Below are 14109 nucleotides of genomic sequence, written 5' to 3'. Positions count from 1 at the left end.
AGTACCAGGAATCTTCCTGGGGGTGAAATGTGAGCGGCCGGCACTTAAGGCTGACAATCTCACTGCTATCTGTGAGCCGATTTTCTAGAGAAAATGTGGGAACCTCGACGTCTCACAACCCTATGGGCCTCCACGAACTGTACAAGGGTAGCTGCAATTTCATTTTACTTTATACTTAGAGGCTGCGCTGTAGATACAAAATAGTACCTTCAGGGCAACGGTCTCTATTATCTTCCTCGAAGTAAAATTGATCGAACTAGAAAAGAGGGGAAAATAATTACGTCAACTGTTCTACGATAACAGATCGAAACCTGATTCAGGAGGAAATTAAGAGGCGATTGAACTCGGGTAATGCTTGCTACTATTTAGTCCAGAACCTTTTGTCTTCTCGTCTGTTGTCCAATAACATAAAAATTAGAATATACAAAACTATAATTTTGCCTGTGGTTCTGTATGGGCGTGAAACTTGGTCTCTGACACAAAGGGAGGAACATTGACTGAGGGTGTTTGAGAATATGGTGTTGAGGAGAATATTTGGAGCGAAGAGAGATGAAGTGACAGGAGGTTGGAGAAAACTGCATAATGAGGAGCTTCATAACTTGTACTCTTCTCCAAGTATAATTAGAATGATCAAGTCAAGGAGGATGAGGTGGGCAGGTCATGTAGCACGAATGGGGGAGACGAGGAATGCGTATAGGATATTGGTGGGAAAGCCAGAAGGAAAGAGACCACAGGGAATACCATGGCGTAGGTGGGTGGACAATATTAGAATGGATCTTAGAGAGATAGGATGGGATGGTATGGATTGGATAGATCTGGATTAGGATAGGGACCAGTGGAGGGCTCTTGTGAACTAGGTAATGAACCTTCGGTTTCCATAAAATGCTGGGAAATTCTTCAATAGCTGCAGAATTGGCTGCTCCTCAAGAAGGGCTTAGCTCCATGAGTGAGTTAGTAAGTAAGTAAGTAAGTTCTACGCCAGTGCAGCTAATGGTAAAGTTGATTTGATAATGGGGACAGCACACAAGAAAATAGATCTGCCATGGGACTCTCTCTACGAACTAAGAGGAACGCGTAAGGCAAAGTGATGAATTTTGAACAAAATGCATAAGTAAGGCCAGAGTAAAAGGATAGTGTGACGCGTAAAAATGACTGTTTCTGGTTCAATTTACGTAAAGAATTGCATTTAATTACTTTTTAATATTAGGCTTCTCCGAAAAGATCATTAGAAACGGAATTTAAATTCTACGCAACGAATCTCTGGCAATCGGAGAGGCATCACATAATGATTCACGAACTTGTTACATTCTCCAGAGAAAAGAATAGTTCGTGATTAAAGAGAAGAGCGGCTACAGAGTGTGTTTACAGAATTCCTCAAAAGATACATGATTTAATCTGAGCGGGAGAGAGATTTAAGAAGACGCAGGAAGAAGGGTGACAACGAAAGTGGCTGTATATTCGCTTATGAAAAAGGGAAATAGTGTAAATTGATAGTCCGGAATACGGCTAGGAAGAAGAAAAGTAGCTCTAATGTGTGTGCAGGGAAACGAATATTACATCTCTCCTTAAAGCTATCCTTGTAACAGGCTGTGGAAGCCCATATGGTTTTGAGAGGGCGAGGCCCCCACATTTTCTACACAATCGTCTCACAGATGTCGGTTAGGTTGTCAGCCTTACGCGCCGGCTGCCCTTTACCCTCAGGAAGATTTCTTGTACTCATTTGTGTTAGACGCTGAGTCGACCACATGGCTGTATTGCGGCTTGAATGATTAGGTCAATTGAAAAAAAAATCCAATAATCTCATCGGGAATCGAACCGGCGATCTTCCGGCTTGCAGCAGAGTGCCTCGACCACTACCCTACCGCGTGTCCCCTTACATCTCCCCCTCTCAACTGAACGAAGAATGTGTGAAGAAAGACCAAGGAAGATGAAGAAGGCTGAATGAACCGTAGACAGAGCGCACAAAAGAAACTGGTGTAACAGAGAGAAGGAAACAGTTAAGAGGGGAAGGACATGTTCCTGTACCAATACTGGGTTTGAAGACGAATTTTGTGGTGGGTTTCTGTAATGAATATACTCATAAATTTAAAACAAATCGTTTGGAGAAGCCTTTGCGGAAGGGACTGAAAACTTGTTTGGCGCTCAATTACTGCGCATCTCTGAACTCAGCGCCTTGTGTACGTGTATTATGTGAAGCTCTAGCACTGCCATCTCTCGGGATGCAGAGACACTGTAACGACGCGTTACCTCATGACTCCAAGAGTAGATGTCACGGAGAGAATTTCCTGAGAAATCTTGACTGCGTGGGTTCTGTGTCATGCTTCACGTAAAAATAAATTATTTTCTCTTTCATAACAGTTAATTATGTTGTGACTTTGGTGTCGTTGTTTCATTGTGACTATATTTACGGCAAGTCTTACGAGTATTAAGAACACAATTAGTACAGCTTGCAAGACACAAGCTATCACTGACGACACAGATTCTAATTTCCATGGATGTCACTGTCTTACAAAAGGCATTTAATTTGTTGTTTTCGGGTGTGGCTCTTGATATACGCTTTGCACTGGAAACAGTTTAGAACAGATTCCGCGTTGCCTAATATATTTGCACAATATTCTGACATGTCTGCCTCTTTTCTGATATGTCTTGTTTCCATCGCAGACCTGAGAATGCGCTAGGATATGACATTCACTTCCCACTGCCCACAGCATGGACCCGTAGTCACTCCCGTTGAAGTAATACGCTAGCATTGTGTTAAAGCATTCAAACGTGATTCGATTGCCTTTCCCAAAAGTTTCGAATCATGGTTCTTCTTTTCAGCGAAATTTTATCTTTAAATTTCAGTAGCATTCCTTTTCGAATTGTTAGCTGTGATATAATGAGATGTTAATAATAAGAGCATATACATCCCGCGTGAATAGCGACTCATTTTCTTGGAGAACATATTCAGTACCCAAGTTCCCTTCAGACGCTGTATCAGCTTCTGAAACTGTAGTGTGTCAAGATGCGACACGATGCTTATGAATGCTAAGGTTCAAATGTGTGCCTGCAGCCCTGTCCGTCCTGTCAGTGTCTATATGATGAATTAAGACAATATAGCTACATTTCAAAACGAGACACCTGTCACCCTTTTTGACATTCGCCGTGTTAAATAACTAGTATTTCTATCAACATAAATTAATATTTCACAATTTAATTGCTGATAGATCACAGTTTTGAGTCTATTTGTTGACTGATGAATCAAACATGGAAGCTGGATCATTGTTTAAGTCTCTCTGTAACGGAATTTCTCAACAAGTAGAAGGATCTCGTTACATCTTGATGGCTGACAATGAAATCGTGAGGTGTCTATGGCGTGGCGATGCCGCGCCCGAGATGTGTTAATGACGTATCCATGACGTGATCATCGGCGCTGCACAAGTCCGGCGTTCTTGAGAATGCTGTAGATCTTCTGGCGGGGAATCTTTTCCGCCTCCCGTTCACGGACTTGCTGTTCTCCGGGTGTGAACCATGACTCTTTTGCTAGAACGGCCTCGATGCGTGGGTTCTTGTAGAAGGGATTCTGAAGTGAAGGCGGCAGTTGAGCTTCGGCCTGCGAGTTAACGAGGACAGCTCGGTGAGCTAGGGCGCGTTTAGCTGGATCGACGAAATGCTCTTGTGGAAACGGTAGGGGCTGTCCCTGAAACGTGAGGCCTGGTCCCTGTACGAAGAACTGTGCTGTAGCAAAGCCTGCAGCGAGGGACACGAGGACCAGCACCACCTGAGGCTGCATCTTGTCTGGAAACAACAAACAAAATGAGATCATCTTCACTCCAACACAAAACGGAACAGCAAGGACTTGACATGTGTAAATATTAAAGTCAAAATATGTCGTTCCGAAAAGGTGTTATTGAAACAGAGTCTTATGTATTATATTTCGCCGATCACAGTGGCCTAGTGGTCTAAGGTATGATGTGTCTTCACCTGCTCGAACGCTGCGATCCGTGGGTTCGAATCCCACTCAATACATGGATGTTTTTATGCTTTTATTCTTTTTTTTTATGTGTAAGTAGCAGCCTTGCGACGGGCTGATCCCCCGTCCTTGGGGTTCTACTGACTCTCTAAGATAAAGGAACTGGATTGAAACTAAGCATTTCACGAATACCCTATGCTCCAACAGGGAGCAACATGTTTAGATAGATAGACAGATAGATGGGTAGATAAGTAGACAGACAGATAGATATATGGGTAGATAGACAGACAGATATATAGATACAGAGATAGATATATATTTTTATTTTTTATATTTTATTTAACAAGATATAGTTAATAAGGACAATAATTCTTACAACACAACCTGTAAATAAAGGTAAATAACATATATTTAAATGTGTGCTGAATTTTACGTGCAGTTGATGTATACAGTAGTATTAGATCTGTTTGTTGAGTATAATTCGTCCCTCTTCAATTTTTCCAAGTATGTGTTTGTGCAGCCAGTACCTCTCGATCGCCTCGACGTAATCTTGCCATATGCTGTAGTGTTTTTCTAGATTTAGTCGGAATTGCAGCCTTATACGATACATGCGTTGGTAGTCTGATGGTTTTTCGTGGGTGTTCGTCGTTGCTAGGTATGTCTTGTATATGGTTGTCTTGGCTGGGGATATTAAGTAATTGGCAAGTTGTTGGGGTGTGGTGTCTAGTTTGGGGTATCCATATAATATTTGCGTCTTTTGCAATGGGTGTGGGCCCAGCAGGTCATGGAGCGTCTTGGTTAGACCTCACCAGAAGGCTGTGACTGTGGGGCAGTCGAAGAACATGTGATCCGCCGTCCCTGTTGTGCCTGGGCACCAGGGGAAGTCTAGTGTGTCCTTCTTGACCCATTTGTGCAGCTGTTGCGGTGTGGCTATTCTATTGTGTAGCATCCTCCATGAGAAGTCGCCGTCTTTGCTCATAATGGGGTGGTGATATATTGCTTTCCACAGGGATTTTCCCAGTTGCCTATGATATTCTCCGTTGACCATTGCTTTTTTGTTTATATTGGGGAGTCAGCTGGCCGTAGGGTTGTTTTATGACGTAATCGCTGGGGGGTTGTGTTAAGGAAGTGGTCTTCATTGAAAGGTTTGGGTAATTGTGGTGGAAAAAGACTTCTGCTTTTTGTAGGTTTGCTGCCAGTCTACGGGTGGTCGGTTGAGAACAGTGTGTTGTGTCGATGTCTTTTAGTTCTTTCCAATGGCCATTCACCATGATGCTGTCTCCTATGTAGTTTATATTTAGAGCCTTCCAAGCTTCGTCAAACATAACTTTGTGGCCGGAAATATGTGGGTTCATGAGGGTGGAGTCGCGCAAGGGAATGTGTCTTAGGTCTTCAAGGGACTGTAGGTTGGGGTCAACAATGAGTCTAATGTCGTGCCAGGCTTCGAGTGCGCTGGCGTTGAAGGGTGTCAGTCTGGGAAAGCGCGCTGGGTTCAGGTTCAGTTTGAGCACGGCTTCTGCTTGTAGGCCTGTGGCATACATCCTGATATTGTTTGCTTGGAAGTACCGGCCCAGGCTTCGAGTGCGCTGGCGCAGAAGTGTGTCAGTCTGGGAAGGTGCGCTGGGTTCAGGTTCAGTTTGAGCACGGCTTCTGCTTGTAGGCCTGTGGCATACATCCTGATATTGTTTGCTTGGAAGTACCGTGCCAGGCTTCGAGTGCGCTGGCGTAGAAGGGTGTCAGTCTGGGAAGGCGCGCCGGGTTCAGGTTCAGTTTGAGCACGGCTTCTGTGTGTAGGCCTGGGGCATACATCCTGATGTTGTTTGCTTGGAAGTTCCGTGCCATGCTTCGAGTGCGCTGGCGTAGAAGTGTGTCAGTACGGGAAGGTGCGCTGGGTTCAAGTTCAGTTTCAGCACGGCTTCTGCGTGTAGGACTGGGGTATACATCCTGATGTTGTTTGCTTGGAAGTACCATGCATTATCTTCGTTATTTCTGGTTATAAAATTTTGAAAAAAGTTGAAGCGTATGGTTTTAATTGGGGTTGGGAGGTGGGGCAGGCCTATTTCCCCGTCTCCCAGTCTTCCATATACGAAGTTAGGATGTTTCCAGTGTTTGCCCTGTCATGTGAAATTGACTATCAGCTTGTGCATCGTGTCTAGAAATGTGGTGGTGGGTTGGAATATGGTCAGTACGTGTGTCATTTTGGCTCCCACTAGTTGGTTTAGTATTTGTTTTCTGTCAGGATATGATGTGGCTTGCGGTACTTGTTCCCACTTTTGTAGTATTGCTCGTATCTTGATTTCAAATTGTGTCCAATTTTGTTGCTGCCAATCGTCTGTGTTGCCTAGGTAGATTCCCAGGTACTTTCCGCCCTGTTCACTCCATTGGAAGGCCAATGGGCGGTCTGTTCTGTTTCTCCACCGGCCTACAAACAGTCCTTTTGATTTTTGTATGTTAAAGTAGCTCATGATATGGGACCATAAACCTTGAAGTTTTGCAGCAGGCGTGGAAACCCTTCATCTTTTGTAATAAATACCGTGATGTCGTCTGCATATGCGCTGGTGACCAGTGTTCTGTTGACGGAAGCCGGTACTTTGAGTCCATAATCTCGTAGCTTTTGGTTGCATAATAAGAGGAAAGGCTCAGTTGTTAACGTGAAAAGTGGCCCGGAGAGGGGTTCGCTTTGTCGCACTCCTCTTCCATATTTGAAGGGCGCTGTGAGTGTGCCTTTAGTCTTAACCAGTCCTTGCGCATTGCGGTACACAGTTCGTACGTTATGAATAAAGTTATTTCCAAAGCCGAAACTTTCCAGTACGTAGAAAATGTAAGGGTGTTCCACGCAGGCATATGCTGAGGCTTGGTCAAGCGATATGACTGCAAGCGACAGATCGTGCGTGTTTGCATGGTCTATGGCGTCTCGGATGATGTGCAAGTTGGTATGAATGGTTTTGTTTGGTATACAATAGCTTTGGTCTGTGGTGATAAGGTTTTGGAGGACTGATGTTATTCTTCCAGCTAGACATTTTGTTATTAGTTTGTAGTCGGTATTTACAACGTAGTAGCGTTACTAGTCTCCAGTTTGATAACAGTGTGAGGTATCCTGTTTTGGGGATAAGGGTTATTATTCCATTAAGCATGGAAGTTGGCAGTTTTCCCTCTTGCATACTGATGTTTGCTACTCGTAAGAGCAGAGGGCCAAGTTCATTCCAGAAGTTCCTGTACAGTTCACATGTGAGCCCATCCAGTCCGGGTGATTTTCCTGGATTTGAATTTTGGAGCGCTGTAGTCAGCCCATTTATGGTGATGGGTGCTTCGCATTTTTCACGTATTTCTTGATGAAGTAATGATTAGTTGGAGAAGATGTCATCCCTTATGTCTGGTTTGTGTCCTTCCTTACTGTAGAATTCTTGGAAGTGTTTCCGTAGTTCAGTTCGAATTTCATTAGGTTCGCTTAGAAGTGTATCATGTAATTTTATGGCTTGAAGCTGCGGCTGTTGGGTGTGAAAACTTTTTTGGGGTAAATGGGTAGGAGTGTGTTTTTTTGGTATGTGTTTAGGTTGAATTTTTTTAATATTTGTCTTCGGGCATCTTGCTGAAATTTGTTTTGTAGTGTGGTGTCTACTGAATTAAGGACTATTTCTTCTGCTTATGTGAGATCATGTTTCCCAGTTAGATAGCTGATTTGTTGTTCTAATTGTTTCTTCTTCTGTTGTGTTTGGTTGTCGTCATATCTGTCTGCCTGTAACTGTATTTCCTGCTTCATTTCTTCCCATACTTCGTGCATATTGTTTCCTTCATTTGATAACATAATATAATATTGTATAATGTTTGTGATGGAGTCAACGAAGTATTTGTCGTTGAGAAGCATGTTTCTGAATCTCCAGAAAGCTAGACGCTGTGTTTTGGGGGGTGACAGTACATCGAGGGATAGTCCTGCGTGGTCTGCAAACCAGGGGCATATATGGGCGGAGTGTATCTGGTGAAGCCAGTTGTCTTAAATGTATATTCTATCTAGTCTGTATTCGGGATTAGTTGTCTGCTTCGCGCGGCATGTGAATTGCTTGCTGTCAGGGTGAAAACTTCTCCATACATCTACCATCTGGTTTGTACGCGTTAAGGTTTCCAGTTTATTTGTGCAAGTGATGTGCGCTTTTCCAAATGGTGCTCTCTGTCACGTGCTTCTAGGGTGACGTTCCAGTCTCACCCGATGAGTACTCTCCTGTCTAGCGGAGTATTCTTCATATGTTCCTCTAAGGTGTTACTGTCATTGCTCGGGTTGTACTTATTAGCATGTAGTATATGTTTATTAGCTGGAGTTCTGTGTGATACAGCGTAATGTGGCATGTCTGTAGGTAGTCTGTTACGAGGGTGTGGTGCGAATTAATTACTACATGGGGTGTTAGATTTGTGAGTATGGCTATTGCTGTGCCTGATCCTGATAATATTGTTGGGTTCTGTATTACAGTGTACAAGGGGAGCCCCGGTAGTGCTGTTATGTCAGAGAGGTTTGTTTCTTGCAGTAGGAGGATATCTGCCTTTGTCTTTTGACATACAAAGCAAGTTGAATTTGTTTCATTTCTCGTTTGATGCTTCTTATGTTAAGTGTCAGGACTTTGACCATGATGAACTCTGAGTCCATCAATGATAAGTTTCATTCTTCTTCTTAGGTTGTAGTCTTTCGTGAGGAATAGGTTTTCTTCCAGCATGTTGGTAAGTCCTGTGATATTTGATGTATATTCTTTGGCTATTGTTTTGGGGTCCTTCTGTCTCCTGCAGGCTTTGAGAAATTTTGAGAAAGTTGTAGTCGATATGGGTTGGTTCCCTTTTTCTCTTAAGTTGTCACATAAGATATCTATGGCTTTATGATCTGCTATTATTGTTCTGTCCCTTGGGGTTGCGGTCATACTACTGGGTATGTCTACAAGAACACTGCAGTTGTTGGAAGAGAACGACTCCACATAACTGAGTTCTTTGTCTTCTGCATTATCTGGTATTCCATATTTGTTTTGGGGTGGCTGCCTTTGTTTGTGTGTTTGTTTTGTTTCTTCTTTTCAGAGGCATGGGGTGTCATGGGCTCTGCATGGTCTCCTACTGTTGCCGTGTCCATGCTCTCTGCTGCCTTATAGCGTCCTGTTTGCTGTTCAACTTCGTCTATATGCATCTGTGATTGTTGGATTTTCCGTGTAGCATTGTCGGTGACATGGATTTTTGGCTGTTTTTGTGTCGTTATTACGCTGTCTGCTGAGCTTAGTCTCTGCCGTGGCTGAGTTAGAACTGGGAAGGTCGATATGTTGTCGTTGCTGGTCGTCTTTGTCCTTGTATAAATAGATAGATAGGTACCATATTTCGGGATTTCGTGCGGAATATTTGCGGCTTCTCCCCGTTACCATGGAAATATAGACGTAAAGTAAACAGTTCATTTTAAAAACTCGACATCGAAAGAAAACTAAAAGCTTCCGTTTGTGGAAAATTTGAAGGGGGTCAAAGTTTCTACTAATTACCTTAAACAAATTATTAATGAATGGTTGGTACTTTCAGATTTGAAGTTATCACAACTGTGACTATATAGAATACAGTAGAACGCTGATTATCCTAATTAATTAGCGACAAATCTGGTTCGGATAATCACAAGTTCCAGTAATTGGATTAAATTATAATCCACGAAAAACACTATTATATTGACAACACTCTCATAATGCAGTGCACTATTATACATAATAATAAAGACTAAAGATCCTACAAAACAGATCAAAGATGAAAAATTAAAAAATGTAATTGTAAATTAACTTTTTGAAACAATTCGTTTTTAAAAAGTCCGACGTATTGCTTTGTTGCACCGATACAGTTAAATTACAGTTCAGTTAATCGGCGTTCTGTTTACTGCTTTCTGGGTTGTAACGCCGAGTAGTCTGGCAGAAGTTCACTGACTGTCCTTAGGGCAAAACTGCAAGCTATGCAAGCCAGCAGAAGTATGTTCCTCTGAAACACGATAGCACAACTCACAACTTATAAAGCTTGCGCATTCGCAACGAAACGTTGCAAAAATGCTCATTATCTTCATGTCTGTCCTCACGTACCAACTCAAGAACCGCTGAACAGAACCGATACTGGGGAATTTTACTGGACCGGTTTCACACCATAGAAATGGGCACAGAACATGAATATGTACATACGTTTCTGCACACAACGCGAGAGCAACGCGAGAGCAACTCGAGTGACCCTTGGTCAGCAGTTATGCAGAGAGGAATAGCGCCATTAGAAGTTGTATAGAAACATATAACACAGATTTTTACATTCAGTGCACTTTTTACTTCAGTTTTACGGTAAAGGCAAATATATCCCTGTAACAGGCTGTGAAAGCCCATAGAGTTGTAATATGTTAAGGCTCCCACACTTTCTAGACAGTCTCCTCACAGATGGCGGTAAGGTTGCCAGCCTTACGCGCTGGCCACTCTTTATCACACCCCCCCTCCCACGAAGGTAACTGGTATTCATTTCTGTTAGAGGCTGAGTCGACCCAGGACCATATTCCTACTGTAAGGCTTAAATCAGTTGAAAAATCCAGTTATCTCATTGGGAATCGAAGCCAAGACTTTCCTGCTTCCAGCATACTGCCTCAACCAACTACGCTGCCGTGTGCTCAGTCTTACAGTTTCAGGAATCAGATGAACTGATTTTGCTGCGCCAAGGAAACGCCAGTGTTAACATTAACACATTTAGAACGAAGAGGTAACCAGAGAGCAAATAAGCCAGAATTGCCATGTTATGCAAAAATTCCGCAACTTATTTTATGTCCTAAATAATGGTGACAATAGAACAATAGCAATTTCTACATAATCTCAAAGATTCGCATCAGATATTACCTTAATCAGAAAAATTGTTAAGGAGTTATCGTTATTAACTGAAATAAAATGTGTTTAAATGAAACCTATAGTGAAGTCCGTATAGGCTTGTCTCTTTCCTATTAAAATGGTGTAAAACAAGGAGATGCTTTATCGCCATTGCTTTTTAATTTTGCTTTAAAATATACCGTAAGAAGGTTTAGGAAAACTACGTGGGACTGGAATTAAATGGGACACGTCAGCTGCTGATGTGAATCTACTGTATGATCATAAAAATACCATAAAGGAAAACACACAAAATTTAATTGACGCTAGTAAGGAAGTTGGTTTCGAAATAAACGCAGAGAAACCTAGGTATATATTAATGTTTTGCCACCAGAATTCAGGGCAAAATCGTAACATAAAGATAGCCAATAGTTAATTTGAAAATGTAGCAAAGTTAAAATATTTTGAAACAAGATTAACAAATCAAAATTTTATTCAGGAGAAAATTAAGAAGAAATTGAATTCATAAGTAATGCTTGTTACCATCCAGTCCAGAAGCTTTTGTCTTCTCCTCTGCTACCGAAAATTTAAGAATTACCATATCAAAAACTTTAATTTTGCCTGTGGTTTTGTATGGGATTGAAACTATTTTTCTGACGTTAAGGGAGGAACACAGACTGAGGGTTTTGGAGTAGAAGTTCCTGATGAGAATATCTGGACCAAGGAGGAATAAAGTGGTAGGGGCTTGGAGAAGACGGCATAATGAGAAACTTCATAACTTGTATTCCTTGGTAATATAATTAGAATGGTCACGCTAAGAGAGGTGAAATGGTCAAATTATCTAGCACGCTTGAGGCAGAAGAAGAAGAAGGCTTATAGGAATTCGGTGGGAAAGCCAAAAGGAAAGCGACCACTAGGAAGTCTTAAATACATGTATGATCTTATAGAAATAAGATGAGATGGCATGGAGTGGATTGATCTGACTCAGGACAGGGACCAGTAAACACGATATTAAACCCCAGTTTCCATAAATGTTGGAAAATCCTTGAGTACCTGAGTGACTACTGGCTTCTAGGAAGGACTAAGCTCAATGGCTTTAGTTACCGAGTTAACTATCAAGCGGCAGAGGACTGCAAATATTTTTATTTTACATTATAAGAAAAATAAGAGTGTCGTTCCTGTCGATGTAACCAACTTCATGGAGCAGGAAGAGCAACTGTCACTCATTTAGTAAAAAAATCCCTGACCTTTTATGGAATACGATGGTTAATTACTCTGTTCAATAGAACTGCCCACAAAATCCTATCTTGAACCAGTACAATCTGTAACCGCACCATGCAGGAACCTCAGCAATGTTGTTGATTTACATTCTTAATTACAATGTACTACATGTAAATGAACTGTACTACTAGTAACACAAGATGATACAGAATTGACCCCAGCACCAGCAGACGCCAAGGACAACATCTGGTCTTTCTGAGGGACAAGCAAGCTGCAGGTCACTTGAAAACCGAGAACGGAGCAGGAAGTATCCCGCTGTGTTTTCTGGGGATTTCAATGCTTAACTTCGACGGTTCGAGTCTTTGAAAATTTGAGACTTGAGAGATACGAGTCACAATAATTTTCGAAGGGGCGTACCGAGCGATCGTTAGCGTACCTCCATTTATTTGAGAGCTGTCAGAGGGACCGTGTTGTACTTAGGCCCAAATTAACATGGATCTGGTTAGGGATTGGCTGAATGCAAATGAGAGAAACACCAAAATTTTAAGTTCAGCCAATCAGCAAAATTTCAGAGGATAGGAATCCAGGCGTTCCCGGAACCGTCGGGACTTCTGCCTCTCCAGAGCAGTCAGTCTTTACAAGTCATCAGAAGGAAATAGCGGCAGTCAGTCATTACAAGGCAATAAGAGCAGTCATTACAAGTCATCAGAAGGAAACGGCGGGAGTGAGTCATTACAAGGCAATAAGAGCAGTCAGTCATTACAAGGCAATAAGAGCAGTCTTTACAAGGGAATAAGAGCGGTTAGTCATGGACAGTGAGTAACAGGAGTGAGTAGCCAAAGGGAGTAACAGTAGTAACCTCTCGGACGATAAATTTGTGTACAAAGTCCAAGTGCTACGACCTCGTAATGTGTAACTCTAGTGAACACCTACAATAAAAGCAACAGTGTTGGTGAAGTGTGAGTTTTTTTCAGTGTTCTCTCTCTCCTTGTGTGAGCAAGGCCCAGAAGTCGCCCTGAGACAGAATCTCGTCCTACCTTCTGAGCAGTCGGAACCACAAACGCCCGCCTATCCATATCCCCACCGTTGTTTTCCCCGTTCCAAACTCGTGGATTTCACCCAAGTCCACTGGCGCCCATAAAAATTCAAGTATTCAGAGCAATCCCACACCCTACCCTGAATCAGACAGCTACAAGGAAGCGGCGGATGAAAGTGCAGACCACAAAGGTGCGAACGTGAAGGGCAGGTATAAGTGACGACCAACTCGTGAGGCTTGAAGTCTCACTGAGCGGTAAGGACGATGACGAGGAGGGCGGTAAGAAATCTGGTCCACACCATCACTCTGAAACGGCCGTCACTCTACAGGATAATTATTCAGTCTATAAATCGCGTGGCTGTAAGACAGCCAGGGTTCGAGCCCATACAGGTGCACGATAATTCCCTTCAGCAAAGCTGTGTCCAAACCTCAGCCCGCCTTCGAATCGATGAAAGGACAAAGGACAGCTTGAATCTGAACTCACCTTCACAATTCTATACCTGTATTTCCCCCATAATTCATCATACTAGGCAATTTTCTTAATGCGCGCGCGTGAGCCCACACACACAAACACACAACAACCATAGACTTATTTGTATTGGCAATTCAGTAAGTAAAATCGTCCCTGATAATGGTGAAAGTAAATTTGTCCCTGTGCAAAATTAAATAAGCAATAAAGAGTTCGAATTATAGCTCCATAATTCTCGAGCTCGGCATTACATGGAGGAGAGTGGTCAGCTTCACGCCCGGCCGTTTTACACCCGGAGGTACAGCCTGCGGTACCCAGTGGATATGACGCTAGGTAGGCAGTATGGGGAAAAGGAAACTTTCTTATCCACTTCGGGAATCGAACCCCTATTCCTCGGTCGTCCAGCGCGTAGCCTATTTGCTATATCAACTGAGCTATCGCAGCTCCTAGGTTATATTTTGATCTCAGTGCTAAATGAATGTGAGTGATGTGCTTCCCGCTCCTGACGCTTTGCCCCTAGGGAAACAAGCCTCGGTAGTTTTGTGTAGAAGACTGGGTGAGCTCTTCTAGACCATGCATGGAATCGAACCCCGGTCCATGTATTTCA

The 14109-nt window shown here is 42.7% G+C and overlaps 1 protein-coding gene across 1 annotated transcript in view; it reads right to left on the bottom strand.

Annotated features, from left to right (window-relative positions):
- Window positions 1-1810: 1810 nt before the first annotated feature.
- LOC117282404 overlaps window positions 1811-14109 on the bottom strand; it is a 91995-nt gene continuing 79696 nt past the window's right edge. Inside the window, exon 2 of the mRNA XM_033751851.1 lies at window positions 1811-3777. Coding sequence (XP_033607742.1) covers window positions 3404-3772 — 369 coding nt within the window. The 5' untranslated portion in view covers window positions 3773-3777 and the 3' untranslated portion in view covers window positions 1811-3403. The remainder of the gene's footprint in view (window positions 3778-14109) is intronic.

The sequence above is a fragment of the Cryptotermes secundus genome, unplaced genomic scaffold (assembly GCF_002891405.2).
Source record: "Cryptotermes secundus unplaced genomic scaffold, Csec_1.0 scaffold530, whole genome shotgun sequence".
Lineage (NCBI taxonomy): Eukaryota > Metazoa > Arthropoda > Insecta > Blattodea > Kalotermitidae > Cryptotermes > Cryptotermes secundus.
The sequence above is the reverse complement of the archived record's forward strand: the minus strand, read 5'-3'. Positions and strand labels throughout refer to the sequence as shown.